This window comes from Bemisia tabaci, chromosome 4 (genome assembly GCF_918797505.1).
Source record: "Bemisia tabaci chromosome 4, PGI_BMITA_v3".
Taxonomy (NCBI): domain Eukaryota; kingdom Metazoa; phylum Arthropoda; class Insecta; order Hemiptera; family Aleyrodidae; genus Bemisia; species Bemisia tabaci.
Genome location: NC_092796.1, coordinates 41057202 through 41073503, shown reverse-complemented (window position 1 = coordinate 41073503; position 16302 = coordinate 41057202). Strand labels below are relative to the sequence as shown.

Genomic DNA, 16302 nt, shown 5'->3' with positions numbered 1-16302 from the left:
CACCGATATTTTTTTTTCAGTGTGGAACTTTTTACACCCCTGCCCTATTCAGATAGGTGCTTTCACGAATGAGCCAGAAATAGTGATTCCTCATCGGAAATAAAGTCAAACTGTCATCTCCAGATGGTATAACACATCAAGGTTTGTAAACCGGGACTCAAGGCCTGTCAGTAGGGTCCGATTCGAAAAGGATTCCTTGGGAGTTAACCTTGCGGAGTGACGACCCCTCGGAGGAAATAATAAAATGTCGAATAATTTTAGCCTCATTCTTCCTAATTGGCTGACAACGACTGGAAGCGTCGAGGAAAATCAAGCTCAAATTATCACTGACCCTTTCCACTCGGGGCCCTAAAACTCGCGAGCACCTGCCAATCCCCGGCCGAGGCCTATTATAAATTAATATGAAAAACTCTTGACAGCTCCGACTCTGAATAAAGCCGCGAGGGTGCGCTATTAGCGCGAAGGCGGGGTCCCCTAATCACGCTCTCCAAGTTTCCTCGACGCCGTCAGATCGAGTCGAAAAGCGTTTTTCGATGTTGAATGCTGCGGAACGAGTATTTTGATTGCGACGTTTCAAAATCTACCCACACTGGAAAAAAAACACATTGAATCTAGAGTCCAGACTCTTGAAAACGTTGACAAGAAAAAGGACTCTTGATTCAATCAGATTTAAGCTTAAATCAAAAGGAAATCCGCTCAAATTAAGAGGCTTGGTTCTTGATTTAAGCTTAAATCTGATTGAATCAAGAGTATTTTTTTTTTTGTCGATGTTTTTAAGAGTCTGGACTCTAGATCCAATGTGTTTTCTTTTCCAGTGCACCTGCTTAATTTTTTGGAAGAAACAGCATGAAAATTATTTTTCTAAAGTTCCATCAGAAAGCTCTGAGGGACCGTCCATAAATAACGTCAGATACCTATTCCGATTTTTCTCCCTCCTCTCCCCACCGCTTGTTAGCTACCCGTCACGTATCTCTGGCCGCCCTTAAAAATGACGTCAGGCTGAGTGACTCTTCTCTTAATTTTAGACTAAAACGAGAAATACTAAGGAAAAGCAAAGGAATAGCTACGCAGCGTTAAAAATAAATACTGCAATTGATACACGTACTTATTACTTTTGAAAAAGAAGAATCGATACAAGCATGATCCAAAAATTGCAAAAAACCTATTTAAAATTACTGCAGTTTTCACCGCCTTAAATTTTCAAACATTTTAAGCTTCAGACAGGTTTTATTGATACTGAAAACTTGATGTCAGGTTCGGCTTGATCCTCCCCATTTATTATATCAGGTGCATGTTAAGCAGAGATGCTTCTAGAGGTGAATTTCACGAGGAAACCAATCGAACCACTTCTAGAACCTTAAAATTTTGTATAAATGGAGTTATAAGCATTTTAAAGTTTCCAAATTTTGTCCGACCTCACCTTTTGCCTCGATCCACTGAGCACCGGGACGCATTCTAAGGCCCGCTTTGCGGAACCATGTGACATAATACTCAGAATAAAACGGGAATATCTATTGGGACTTTCTTCTGGTAGTTGCCGCAAAAATCATAAAAATTGACCCGGTAGATCTTCCGAACAAACTGTGACGAAAATTAAACATTTACATTCTTAAAATGGAAGAATTCACAACTCATTCACCTACAGTAATCTGCTTGGATCTACCCTGAGGGGGTCTCCAGCAGGCCGATTATTGAAACTGATAGACAAAGCTATAGACAAAGACGACAAAAGGGATTTGGAAGGATCCCATTGGTGGAGGCGGGTGGTGGCAATGGACATAGGAGGTAGGTAATGGACTAACTAACGGCAACCCACAAAAGACCCGACAGTTAGTCCATCATTTTCTTCCTTAATCTATAAGAACCAACCATGTCAACCAATAGGAACGCTCTGTACTCCCCATGTCTTCTTTGTCTATCGCTTTGTCTATCAGTTTCAATAATCGGCCCGCTGATTGCCTGATCTACGAGTCCGCTGTCAATACACTAGAACATACCTTTATTGTCTGCAAGAATTCGAATTCGAGAACAATAGGAGCGAGCTTGAAACATACCTGAAACAAACAAGAAGAAAATAGGATATAGTAGACATCATGTTGGAGGATAGAGAAAATTGGAACAAAATGCAAAAAAAAAATACTGAAAGAGTATTAGTGACCAGACAAAAGGCATTAAATTTTAAATGAAGTAAAACAACACCGAAATAATGCATATGGGCAGTTCCAGTATGTCAACACCTAACTAGGTTTGTTTTGGTAGATTTGACACATTACTTTATACTCTAGACTTATAATAAAGTTAAAGTACTGTCATTACATCATACATTCATGTCTATAAATTTAAGGTAAACATAGTAATAAGGAAAGAGCTACCAATCAAAAGCAGCGAAACATAGGAAAATATAGGAGTTCGCCCTCAGATCGTTGAAACGCAGATCCGCGCATAGCCACACCGGTCAGTCAGAGAGACTTGAGCCGAAATAAAATTTGCGGAGAGGGAATTCTACAACTCAACTTATGTCACGATTTAAATGCATTGCGACCTAGCGCAGGAGTAAGGGTAGTTGCACTCAATAATGACGTCACGAGTCCGTGAGACAGACAATGTCGGCCGTCATTGTCAAGAACGACGCGCGACCGCCCCCGCAACTCGTGGGGTTTCCTCGACCGGGACGCCGGCCGCGCCGTTGCAGGGAAGCGGATTGATTTTCAAAACAAACGACAATAAAAGGACAGGTTATAAAAGTGCGAGACGGTAAAGCGGTAAAGCCGGGGGCGCGTCGAATACAAATCACTGTTTAGCCGGACGCGAAGCCCTCCTCGCCCTTTAATCCCTGATCGTGATGCAACCGACCGGCGCACGGTCGTCGCACTCCCGCCCCGAGCAGAAACAACGCATCTCCGCAAGGGTTCTGTAGGCTTTATGCGGTTCTCGCTTAGCAGGACATCGCACCGCGATAGCGTGGCAATGTTTTCCCGCCCGAAATGAACTCCTCCGTGGCTGGATTCCGAAACCGTGTACATCAATTGGACTGCATTTACCAATAGGGAACTGGAGTCCCTTTATACTGAGAGTGAGGACGATGTGAGTCCATTTCTGATTGGTTCTCGTATTTTGGGCCTCCACAGTGTCACAAACCGGAATAAAGATTACATTTTCACCAGTTGCAAAGATTATCATCTGGAATTGGCTCATTTCTGCTAAACGCGGTCCAAACATCACCCCCACGACAAAGGATTTATTTTGAATGAAAGTTTCGGGTACTGTTTCTTAAAATTTACGAATAATTTAGATTCAATGTTGGGGAAAAATTCTGAAAAATTGGAAGAAAAATATTCAGAATTCTCCCGGTGCAATAGTTTTTTATTGAAGGAAATATGGCAACGTTTGAAGGTTCTTACGGCGTTTATTCGGGCGCCATCCAATTCCCTCCCCCGATTCCCTCCCGAAACCGATTCCCTCCCCCGATTCCCTCCCACGACCGACTCCCTCATGCGGCCGGAACCGATTTCCGATTCCCTCCCGGCTTTGAAGTAAATTGAAAATATGTGGCAACGTCGCAACAATTGATCAAGTAGTAAGACGAAATAATCAAGATCCAAAATAAACTCACCATTCCCAGATACACCTGATACAGCGCCATTTCTCGTAAGAGTAGAAGAGTAGGTGGTAGAAGTTGTAGAAGTTTGAAGTACCTTAAACGGGTGTACAGAGTCCGTCGCGTCAAAAAAAATAAGACCAAAAGAATAAAATTATCACAAGAAAACATTTGGCGAATTTCTATGAAGTACCTTAAACGGGTGTACAGAGAGCGGTATCTGAATTTCTACTCCTCTTCTACGCGACCTATGCGGTATCAGGTGTATCTGGGAATGGTGAGTTTATTTTGGATCTTGATTATTTCGTCTTACTACTTGATCAATTGTTGCGACGTTGCCACATATTTTCAATTTACTTCAAAGCCGGGAGGGAATCGGAAATCGGTTCCGGCCGCATGAGGGAATCGGTCTTGGGAGGGAATCGGGGGAGGGAATCGGTTTCGGGAGGGAATCGGGGGAGGGAATTGGATGGCGCCCGTTTATTCATAGTTCAGCAATCGAAGTCGTCGGATTTGCAAGTTGGACGATAGATTCAACGTATTTTGCAAGAAACGGTTCTACCGAGCTGGGAAGAAAGGAACCGCTCATTAAATAAGTAACGATGAAAATTGAAGTTTTGATCCCCGCGGGCCGATTATTGAAATTGATAGACAACGCGATAGACAAAGAAGACATAGGGAGTATGGAGCTTTCCTACTGGTTGAAATGAGTGGTTCCTCAAGACTAAGGGAAAAGATGATGGACTAACTATCGGGTCCCTCTTGGGTTGCCGTTACTTAGTATATTACCTACCTTCTTTGTCCATTGCAACCACCCGCTTCCACCAATAGGATCCTTCCATATCTCTTTTGTCTTCTTTGTCTATAGCTATGTCTATGAATTTCAATAATCGGCCCGCTGCTCCCTCTCTTAACCCTTAGATGCCCAAGCCTGATCAAATGAGCCCCGCTTGATGTATGTGGCCGGCACATAAACGCTTTGGATATAGGTTTAGAAATGCAACGTAAAAAGAAATCGGTCATTCAATTTAAAAAAAAAAAACAGACGTATTCGCGGGCCTCGTTTTTAACATCTCTCCCGAATCCGAGCGACACCTCATTGGCAGAAATGAGCGGAACATTGCGAGTTCACGCCTCGCGCCAACGCGCCTTCAATTTTGCAGACGCAACACGGACATCCATCTAGCACGAATAGTTGTATCTCCGCGCCGTCATCGACGCGCGTCCGTTCCCTATGTTGTTGATTTAAATCGACGCTGCGTTTACTTTCATGTAAAGTATCGTATGGGTAGAAATAAAGTATGAATAGGGCCAAAAGCATCGCCGCGACACTGCAAAAATTTTCATAAAATTAGTGGGAATGCAAATTGCGGATGTTCCGCTCTCAATCTTCATCAGTGTGACGAAGGAAATATGAAAAAATGCATTTAATCAAATTCCGGGTCAAAATTATAATTCAATCATCTTCAGTAAAATATCCTAGCCTTTATTGAGATTTTTTCATGGTGTTTCTGTGGAAATCGTTAGAAGCGAAACTGATAGAATTTGAAGAATTCAAAGTATTTTTTTCTTTCTTCTTCAAATTAAGAGTGTGTAATTATAATACTAAGATCCAATAATGCTTAGAGTAATTTTCTAGGTACAAGTATCCATCCTCCGGAATGCGGCAATATTATCGAAATGTCAAAATTGAACGTTCATTATTTCGAACCGGGTAAACTGAGGCGCATCCTTTTCCACGAAATCAACTCCGTCTCGTAAGCCTCTTGAAATGGTCGTGCCAACAAAAAATGGATTTCGTGCCGGCGCCGAGCGTTGGGTGAGGGGGGGGGGGGGAATTCTCAAGGAACTGGAAGCCCCATTAATTCTTCCTCATGAAAAGGACAGCGCTGAGTCGGTTGTTTTTGAAAAATAAGATAACCACACTCTATTCGTAATCGCAACATTAAAAATGTGTAGCCACTTGAGCCACTCCAATTCCATCTATTCAATTAGTAGTTGACGAGGAGAGGCAATCATTGGAGACGCCCCTCTCTCCCCTTTTTAACCTTTCTCATTTGGACTAATCATTTTTCCTCATTGCCTGCCACGAACCTTTTCCTGAAATTGAAATGGATTTTTGTTAAATTGCTCAGGTCGCGTGGGGTGACGGGGAGTTTTTAATGCCCCGCACTTACCAGTATTTTGATATTGTTTAGTCAGATCAAACTCGAAAACCTACCAGTCTCCTCACACAAGATACTTGTGAGCCGAATCGGCGATTTTGACTGTTTGGAAACTTAGGAAAATGTGTGGACACACTTCCTGAGTTCCTTTCGGTTAAACTCACGCGAGGACTACGGCTCGTCTTACCCTTTCATTTTTTGGTCGAATAATTTTAGGGGATTTTCGTCATAGATTCACGTATTTTTTTAAGCACGCCACAAAAATGTACGTAATTGAAATTTAACTGCAATCATAAATACCGACCAGAAAGTATAGGAGAGTCCTGAAAACGTTTAGGCCAAAAAAAGCCAAGATATATCGAAAAAATCCGTACTTGTTTTGAAGTTCACAGTTACAGTCAGTGTTGCCACAGAATTTAGAAAATGAAATTCCCTGACATTTCCCTTATTTCCCTGACACATTTGGTGAAATTCCCTGAAAATTGAAGATATGACAGGTGGTGACGAAGGCATGATTGAAATCAGTTTTCAGGCAAAATTTGTCGTTCAAAACCTCAAAATCGTTCTAGGAAGCAAATAAAGGTGATTTGACAAATTTTCCCTCACATTTCCGTCATTTTTCCGGACATTGCCCGGTTTTCCAGGTATTCCCTGACTGTGGCAACTATGCACAGTGTAGTGTCGAGAAAGGCGCGTTTTAGAATTCTAATCCACCAAGTTAAGGTTACAAATGATCAAATTGTAATGCAACTTGACACCGATAAACACAAAAAAAGACGAAACCACTCGCGAATTGTTTCCTCGAGACACCAGAAGGTGTTTCCCGTCGAAATCTCAACATCTACTTTCTCGATGAAAATTGCTCTGGTGAAAAAGCTTCGCGGTCCCTTTCGCCGTAGAAATTCATAAGTATCGATGGCCAAGGTGCAAAACCACGTTTCCTCATCGCGGTGTTCCAAAACTTCCGCTCCTATTTTATTTCTATAAAGTAGAACAGGACAAACTTATAGCTTTAAATTGTGACAAATATTCTGATAAACAGTGCTACCATTTCCCGGAATTAATTCCGGAATTCGGAACTTTTCCCGGAATCTTCTGAATCCCCGGAATTTCCGGCTATTTTCGTAATTTCCTCGAAATCGGCCATTTTTCGCTAGTTTGACCATTCATTTGACCAAATTCAGGAACGTTTTGATCAAATTTGACGATCTTCGGAACTAAATCCGAGCAATGTTCGGAATTTTTCCCCGGAATTTTTTAAAAAATCTTAATTTTGGCAAATCGGAATATGTTTCCGGAAATCGAAAATTATTTCGGAATCTGTTGATAAAATAAAATGGCAGCACTGCTGATAACAGAGAGGAAAAATTAAGGAATTTGTCCAGAAATTAAGTCGACTACTTTTCCAAGTGACTAAAGAAAGTATGACACGAAGTATGCAACGTTGTAAACGGACAAACGTGGTTCCGCCCTTTGCCCATCGATGTGGTAAATCAACTGAAAACATACGTCAAAAGAATTCGGTCAGTGACCATTGAGATCAATTCTGTTATTTTCATTAATTTGACCATTAGTTATATAATCTAACAACGCTGTCGATCACTCTACTGAACATATTTCAATTACAGTTAATGGATAATATTTCCGTCTTCTTCATCGAATCGATAAATGAAACATCCGCCAAGCAGCTTCCGTGCATCGTCCAATATTTTTCGTTCATTCCTTTCATTTTATACAGCAGTTGAATGAATTTCTCTGCTCTGCAGTTGGAGCTCTTGAGCAATTTTATTTGAGCTATTTGAGAGCTTGTCCATAGCGAAATGAAATATATATTTCCAAGGTAAACATGCAATAATTTCGCAGGAAAACATCTTGCGGCCAGTCGTGTTATTGCATCGAGCAGCGATTGAGACTTCAGGGAAAAATCTACAGCGATGCTCATTCAGTGTTGCAAAGTTATCTTCGAAAATCCTCTTATTTTTTAGGAATATCTTGGCTCTGAAATCTCCAGGAAATGATCCGAGCACGAATTTTTTGGGGAGAAAAACCATTGAATCTACTGGTTGAACAGTAATGTATGGTACATTAAAGTACATAATGTTATTGATAATATCGATAATATTTCGTTAGAGATAAATCCGTTATATATACTTTACTTACGAACTTGCCATATTTTCAAAAAATTAATAAGTGCGAATTTGTGATTAGAGAAAATTTACCGTGAAATATAAAAATTCCGGATAGTTGAAGGGCCTAGTGCTTAAACAAGGTGATGTGTATTCTTTTAAAAATGTAAATACTGATTGTTTTTAGTAGAGCTGGTCTTGTCAGTTTTATACGTAAAAATTGTCGGGGTTTGATTTTCAATCTCATACAGTGTAAAATTTTTCTGATTTATGAGACCTGGTGCAATTTTTCGTACCTCTTTTTCTCGACAAAAATGTGCCTTTAGATATTCATACACTGAGCATTTCAATCGTAAAGTATAAATTTTGGAATTGGAGCTTTATATTTTGAAGAAAATAAATAAATAAATAAATGAAACATTTTAAAAAAAAAGGTGCGACCTTAGCTCCATCCGAAAACCAAAATGTTTTATCCTCAGTTCTAGTGTGATGAAGCATAGTGCATCGACTTATATTTTCACGCCCATCTTAAGGAGGAAAAGTGAGTCTAAAAGACGATTTATCATACTTTAGGGGTAATTGTTGCTTATGCTGACACTGGCGGGAAACATTTAAACGATGAAAGGATGAGCCGAAACTTCGGGGGTTAAGTTATGTTTGATTTATCCTAAACTGAACAAGAACGTACATAATTGGTACATGAAATTAAAATTTGATGTATAGGATGGCTTATTAGATAACCCGTGCCCTCAGGATCCGTTAATATGGAGGCTATAATTTCATTATCTTCTATCGGATAATCTTTATGGGCTCTGCGATGATAGTTCTATAATGAACAATATTGACCGAGGTCCAACATTATGCAAGCATGACTGAAAGATAAAACCCTCTGATATTTTTGAGAAGGAAAATCGAACCAGCGAACACGATACACCGACCAAATTAAAGTTCCGTAACTGTCTCATGATAAATATTCCTTTAAAAGTGGATTACTTTAAATTGTTGAACAAATTTGCTGATATTTTGTCATTATAGTTACATTATGATAAAATACGCAGAAAAATGCGCGAGATGATCCGTTGCATAATTTTTAAACTCACTTGTATAAAACTTCCGCTCACATTAAAATGATATCATAACTTATTGAAATAAATGGTAATTTCTATGTTAAATTCATTCATCGTACATTTTTCTTACTGTGCTTACTTTTTAATTGTATAAATCTATAGCTTTCAAGATACTCGCATTTTACCGGCGCACAGTGGATTGAGTCAATAGGAGAGGTCGGGCAAAATTTGGAAACTTTAAAGGCTTATAACTCAGTTTATACAAAACTTTGAGGATCAAAAACGTGGTTTCATTGGTTTTCTCGTGAAATTTTCTTCTCGAAGCACCCCTTAAAATTTAAAATGTGACAAAATAAACATCAAAATTTAGTCCAAAATTTCATGTTCTACCTCTCTGATCGACTCGATCCACTGTGCGGCGAAGCAGACAAAAATCAATATTCACATCGACAAAATCGGTAAAACTCGGGATGAGTTCAATCAATCTGGCCAAATCTAGGATGGAGCTATACTCTTTTAAAATTTACTAAAAAAATCACCAACCGGTTAACCCATTCTAGCTATACCCGAATTCTTTCGAGTAAATCGAGCTGAATAGGGCTGAATCCGGGTGACCAGCATAAATCTGGATGACTATGAAAAATCAGATTAAAACCGCGCTACACTATAAACAGCTTCTGGCTTGAACTATCTTCGATGTGGAAACTGGGTCAAAAATTGACGCGAGCATCAGTCATTTCTCTTGTGCAGCCGGGTACATAGATTTGGGATCAACAGTAACTCTGATATTTTAAATTAAAGTTCTTGATTTTTGGCACGAATCCATGGACACTCGACACATTTTTAAGACGATAACGTATTTGAAGAATTGCGAATCAAATGTTTTACATTTACATGCGCTAAACTGCATGTAGTTCAAAAATGCTTGACGCATATCAACCTGATAAAAAAGACACAGAATGATGACATCTAGATGACATAAAATGTCCTGAGGACATCAAACCTGATATTCATCGCTTTTTACTTACAGTAGGCGCCCTGCATACCGACTCAGTTCATGCAAATTCTTTAAAATTCATGGAACTTTCTCAGCGAAAAGCTTTTCATGAAATTTCACTTGGCATCAACTCTGGGGTGAACCATATTCAAAACGCATTAAATCTGGCTAAGCACCCTTCCTCTCCCTCCACATTTATTTTATTTATTTATTTATTTATTTTTTTTCATCCAGCTCCACCGTCGATTTGGGAAGTGTGAAATCCCTTCATCACCCTCGCATCATTGTTTGTCGAGCGCACTTCAATTTCTCGGGAAAATGACTGCGACAGACGAAACCGCGCCTTGGAAACCAATTTCCGGCGCACGGGCTCATCTGCTCTCCGTCGAGACTCGCGACAGGGTTACCGGATTTTCCGGAAAACCCTCGACGCCCCCGCCCCTTTCACTCCTACCCCCACCCTCCCCCTTCCTGCACGCCCCACAGTGGATCGAGTCAATAGGAGAGCTCGGACAAAATTTGGAAACTTCAAGGGTTCATAACTCCTGGAGTACCTTTATAGGGAGAGTATGGACAACTCAAAAATTTGGAGGTTAGGTTTGATCAGGTAATGCCCAACAGGGCAACCAACCTTATGAAATCAAAGTATCCAGTGGTACTAATCTTTACAATAGTAAACTGCGTGAGTAGGTACACTGATCAAAAATTATAAAAGCACGTATAAGACTTTGATTTCGCATTGATGTTCTCAGTTTCAAAATCTTAATCCTTAAAAACGCTTGTTTACAATGCGGTGTCGGCCATATTAATTAATTTTTCAAGTGCATGGATTGGCAGCGGCACTTTTTGGGTGATTTTCGTTTTACACGTTGTCGCCCTTTGTGCCCTAAGAGCTACATAAATCGAGTTGTCCGTACTCTTTCTATAAAGGTACTCTAATAACTCCGTTTATACAAAATTTTGAGGTTCTAAAAGTGGTTCCATTGGTTTTCTCGTGGAATTTTCACATTATAGCATCTCTTAAAATTCAAATTGTGACGGATCAAACATCAAAATTTGTAGTTTTAGTCAAAAATGTATGTCCGACTTCTGTGATTGACTTGATCCACTGTGCGCCTCTCTCGGGCGAGATTCCTCAAAATTTGGCTCAGCTGTCGCGATCGCGAGGTGCGTGAGGTGCTCAGCTCCTGCCGGTGATCAAGGCTGACATTAGCGTCGCATTGAAGGTGCCTTGAATACATCACGCGGAGATAAACTAAACGTTAACTTCTCGTCTTCATAATCGTCTCGTTTCAACGACGAATGTCTCTAGTTTGAATCGACAGCACAGTCTGGGCCCTCCCTACCCATGTGAAAATGTTCACGGAGAAAATCAAAACTATTACTCTGACGCCCATTGAAATAGCTGAAAATTCGAATTTGATCGATTGCGCTGGTCACAGAATCGTGTTTTGACGCTTGATTCTTGTGGATTAGCTAAAAGTAATAAAATCCGTTCAAACAGCAGCTTCCTACGTTCAATATTAACCGAGATATCCCGCTTTGAAAAATTCGGTTTGTGCCATTCACCGCGGTAAAGAAAATAATTTTAACACCAGAACTCAGAAATTCTTAATAATAAGATCAAGAACATAGGAAATCAATTAAGGTTTAAATTAAAGAAAAATCTATGAGGATCATAAATCTCGAAAAGCCTAGAAATCATAAAAGTAGAAATCATCATCCCTTTCTTTCTTCCACCTTGCCTTTAACTTGCTTTTGCCTACCTTCAGTAATCAAAGCAAATAAGTATCTCACCGATTGATAAAGTCAAGTCGAAAGAAACAATATCTTTTCCGCGGTTAATCACATCATTAACCGAATTTTTCAAAGTGGGATATCTCTATGAATATTGAACGTAGAAAGTCGTTGTGTGGACGGATCTTAGGTATTATTTTCACCCAATCTACACGAAACAAGCATCAAAACACGATTCGAACCGCGCTAAACAGAAAGGAACCAAGCCATACCAGCTATTGCCAAATAATTTGGCAATCAATTTTTTACATGAAAACGGTTGTGCGGATTTTCGTGCAAATTTCAGCGAATTTTCTCCATAGTACGAAGCAAATTCCTTAAAATTTTCAAAGGAATCCACAGAAACATTCTCTCGTAAAAAATTAAATTGCCCAGTTAAATTTGGCAATGGCTGATGTGGCTTGGTTTCTTTCTGTTCATCGCGGTCCATTTTATGTCTGGCGTAATTGACCCATTGTGCTTACTACCAAAATGTATTTTACTCTTTTTAATGGATCCTTGGATCGCTTGAAGCTTCAATTATACTAAAGTTGGAACTTCCGCGAGAATTTTATGTTATAACGTTGGCAGAAGCAAATTCTGACCAGAGCTATAGAGGAAAAAGAGTTGACATGACAGACAGAGCTCCTTTTAGCATGAATACGTCCAATTATTTCCTGGGTATGATGATACAAATATGTGTTAAAAAACAAGGCTGTGAACCTAACTCTGTTCGACTCAGCAAGCGCGGGTAATTATTTCTGCGCCGCGTAGTCACGTGAGCACGCGCTATGAAACAGAATATCGTAACAAGCCATACAACGGTGATTATTGCACGCAATAATTATTATTACTACTATCTACCGTAATTCTACAGACATTGTAGGGTTAACTGGTGCTTGCACACATTTCATTGATTTTCATTAACTTTTATGCTGAGCTCATGATAGTGAACCGATTCCATGACCACAAAACTGGAAAAAAGTAGACTTGAATTACCGTCAAGAAGATTTCCTCTAGATAGAGGCATAATTTCTCCTTGGCTCGACAGAAAATTCTTGTTGGCAACAAATTGAAGACTATTTTCGCTTTTATTACGTAACTTTTATCCTGTAGCAAAATAGCCATTAGGGGTCGTTCATAGAATGAATAACGCTGAAGATCTGATTTGTTAACCCAGCGCATCCGTAACACAGATCTGCACCTACCTAAAAATATTACCAAAATTATACCGAAATTTCCCCTTAAATTGGCATTTTTAGCAATACGCGACGTAACCTTGACGCCCCTCCCGCACGTAACGCACCCGTTACGCGGGCTCAAAGTTCCTACCTCCCTAGAAAGTTACGCTTTTTATAAGCGGCTCCTTAGTACCCGCCATGTTTATATTCATAGTCGTAACGCCTCGGCCTCGAAGACCACGTATGATTAACATTATGACTCAGGAGGGTTTAAGGCGATCTTCAACACAGTATCCTAAAAATTACATATTTTGCAACCCTCGAGTGAAATTCAGCATTGAAACCATAGAAATGGATCCTTAAAAGGTATTAAAATAATTTGACGCTGCATAAAGTACAAGTTATATAAAAAATATATTGCGAGTTTTGTACATTTGAAGGTACCCGATACCATAAAGACTATCAAAATCAGAGAATTTTTTTCCTGATGTGTAACTTGCACCTTTTTCTACGGCAAATCATTGTTACTCCTCTTAAGAATCCATTTCCATAGTTTCATTACTGAATTATACTTTAAGTCTGCAAAATTTGTCCTTTTTCTGACATTGTTTTGAAGATTTTTTCAACCTCTTCTTCATCATGATGTTAACCATGACGCTTCATAACCAGAATCCGTAACGGGGTCTCCTAACGGAAAGAGCTGTTCAATTCCTCGTTTCCCTCACGAAAGAACGTAACTACATTTCAGTGCTGCCAAATTTCCCCTCACAAATTGTTAATTTTGCCAGAGAAATTTTAGGCATTTCTAACTGAAAATTTCACTGATTTTTCTTCCGATCTCATTCAAAAATGAGAAAAATTTTGGGGGGAAACTGCACGGATACATCACATCCTTGCAGAAAATTGAATTGCTTGAGTAAATGTTGCAACCTTGGAAAAGAGTTACGTTCTTTCTTCCGGGAAGCAACGAATCAGGGAACGACTACGCTACCGTGCTAAGGAAGAACGCCGTATGAACATTCGAGAGTTGCCAAATTTCACTGAATAAAACATGTAATTGTGCGGAAAGTTACGCACATTTTTTCTTAAAATTTTCAGATACTTTAGATTAAATTGCAAACAAAATTGACTGAAAATTTTGAGGAAAAATTTCACAATTTTCCCCACTACATTCGCTTTTTATCGAAGGAAATATGGCAACGTCTGAAGGCTCATACGGCGTTCTTCTTCAGCACGGTAGTACAGCCCTGAGTCCCTATTCGAATGCAAGCGAGTGCTCACCTAAACAAAGCTGAAGAACGATGCAGCTCCAACTGATGACCGTGATGACAGTTGTTATCCGCGGTAACCGCTGAAGGCAGCTGAACAGCTTCATGATGGAGCAGCAGACGACACGCACTTAGTTGAGCAATTTATGACCGCACGCCGCACACCTCTCCACCGACGAGGACAACACACCGCGAGACAAAAGGCACATCTTTAAAAGTAAATTCCACCCTGCGGGAAACTAACATCCCTCGTTTTCCGAGAGGCCAAATCAATTTAACACCTTCTGTCATGAACGCGAATTCGGACGCTTATTTCCTCTTATCTTATACACGCCAATTTATGTTCCCGCATAGGATAAGTAAAAATGGCCGACCTGGCTGGTTAATTAATCTTACTACTGTTTTTCTCTATAGCCATGGTGGAGGGTCCAACCTCCCGGGCTTTAAAAGCTTGGGCTGTCGAATGATTCATTCGTTACACAGTGATGGGATCGCGCGACTCGAAGAAAGTTATAGAGAGGCTGAAAAGTGAGGTTAAAAACTAACTCGCGGTAAAATTTCACAAAAATGCCAAAAAACACTCCCGTCTGGCGAAATTGATAGAAATCAAGATTAATCCTGCCAAATTTTCCGATTCGTATTATGCAATACTACAAAATACCAGATTCCCATGAAACGGATAAAAAAAAAAATCACGAGGTTTAAAACCGCTGATCAGCACCAAAAATAGCACACATACAGTATGGATTCCACACAGATTCCACTCGATTATTATTCGTCTGCGGGTTCGACCGGTCCAGACGTTTCAGATCACGCAACACAAAGATTCAACCGGAAAAAACTGCACTGATCCCCGGCAAAAACCGGAGGCGGGCCCGGAAGTCACGGCAAGAGCGAGCACTGATTTCTCTGTACAAAGTCGGGGCGATCGGAGACTTTCGGGTCTTGCAATCAGAGGCCTACAATCACGAAAGTGCGATCACGCAGGGCGATCACGGTTGGGAGTCACGAAGAGCGTGGAAAAAGCGTGAGACAGCGTGACGCGGGGCTCCAGCGGGCCGAAGACGCAAACTGAGCGGCGCCGGGGTGGCGCCGACGCCCGCGACGCCGGAGCTACGCGGGGGACGGGGGGGGGGGGAGCCTTTGCGCATGCACGGGGGCTACTGCTTCAGGATGCTTATCAGCCCTCATCGGCGAAGAGACAGTGCCGCAAATAAAGCCGCCCTTTGTAGTGACAGCCGCCCGTGTTTAGGGCACCGCTGAGGTGGAGTCCCTTTACGCCGGCCAATTATGAGTCGAAAATCATTGGTGGCGCGCCAAAGGGGGCTGCTTTTAGGGCTATTTAGTCGCTCCTCGCCCCGCTCACCGCCCCCTCTCCTCCTTTTTCGGGCCGAATTTATGTTGACTCGGTTTTTTTATTAAACACCGAAAAGAACACAAAGAGATGAAAGAGATGATGATGAAAGTGAAGAGGATAAGATGAAAATGGATAGCCCCCTCCCCCCACCTCTGTCCCTTTCGCCTTTTTTTTGGAATGGGGAGCTGAATTTTATGATAATACAATTTTTCACAACGAGTGAAGAAAGAAAAACAAGAGATGGAAAAGCTGATGATGAAAATGAATCAGAGTAAAGGAAATGCATACGAAGAAGAAGAGGACGAGGTAAGATATGGCAAAGGAGGAGATGCATGGAGTGGAAGATAGAGATGATGAAGAGGAGAAGAAAATAAAGAGGGGCAATAGAAAAAAGAACAGGAAAAAAATACAAAACAAAATATGTAGGCGGAAGAATGATTGGGAGAAAGAAATGAAAGAAAAGAAAAAGATGTCCAAGAAAAGATTGAGGCGAGAGGAAAGATTTTGCAGGTAAAGAGTAAGAAAATAAGAGGCAGGTTGTTACTATTTTATTTTATTACATTCTCCAATATTTGACGGCACGCGCTACCCATATGTATTGAAAGTTAGTGGGAGTTTTCCTTAATCTTTATTGCAATGTTATCAAGCCGGATATGGGGCGGAAGAGCGGAGCGGACTCCAACAGAAAAACACGCCGTTAAAGTTAGGGCAGCTGGTCAAAGTTGAAGTTTGGCATAGCTTGCTGCATTGATACAATACACGCGACT

At 40.6% G+C, this 16302-nt stretch overlaps 1 protein-coding gene across 1 annotated transcript in view; it reads right to left on the bottom strand.

The window, feature by feature from the left end:
* Positions 1-15258, bottom strand: part of LOC109033553 (lachesin) — a 519756-nt gene extending 504498 nt beyond the window's left edge. Inside the window, exon 1 of the mRNA XM_072299865.1 lies at positions 14192-15258. Coding sequence (XP_072155966.1) covers positions 14192-14285 — 94 coding nt within the window. The 5' untranslated portion in view covers positions 14286-15258. The remainder of the gene's footprint in view (positions 1-14191) is intronic.
* Between the last annotated feature and the right edge of the window lie 1044 nt (positions 15259-16302).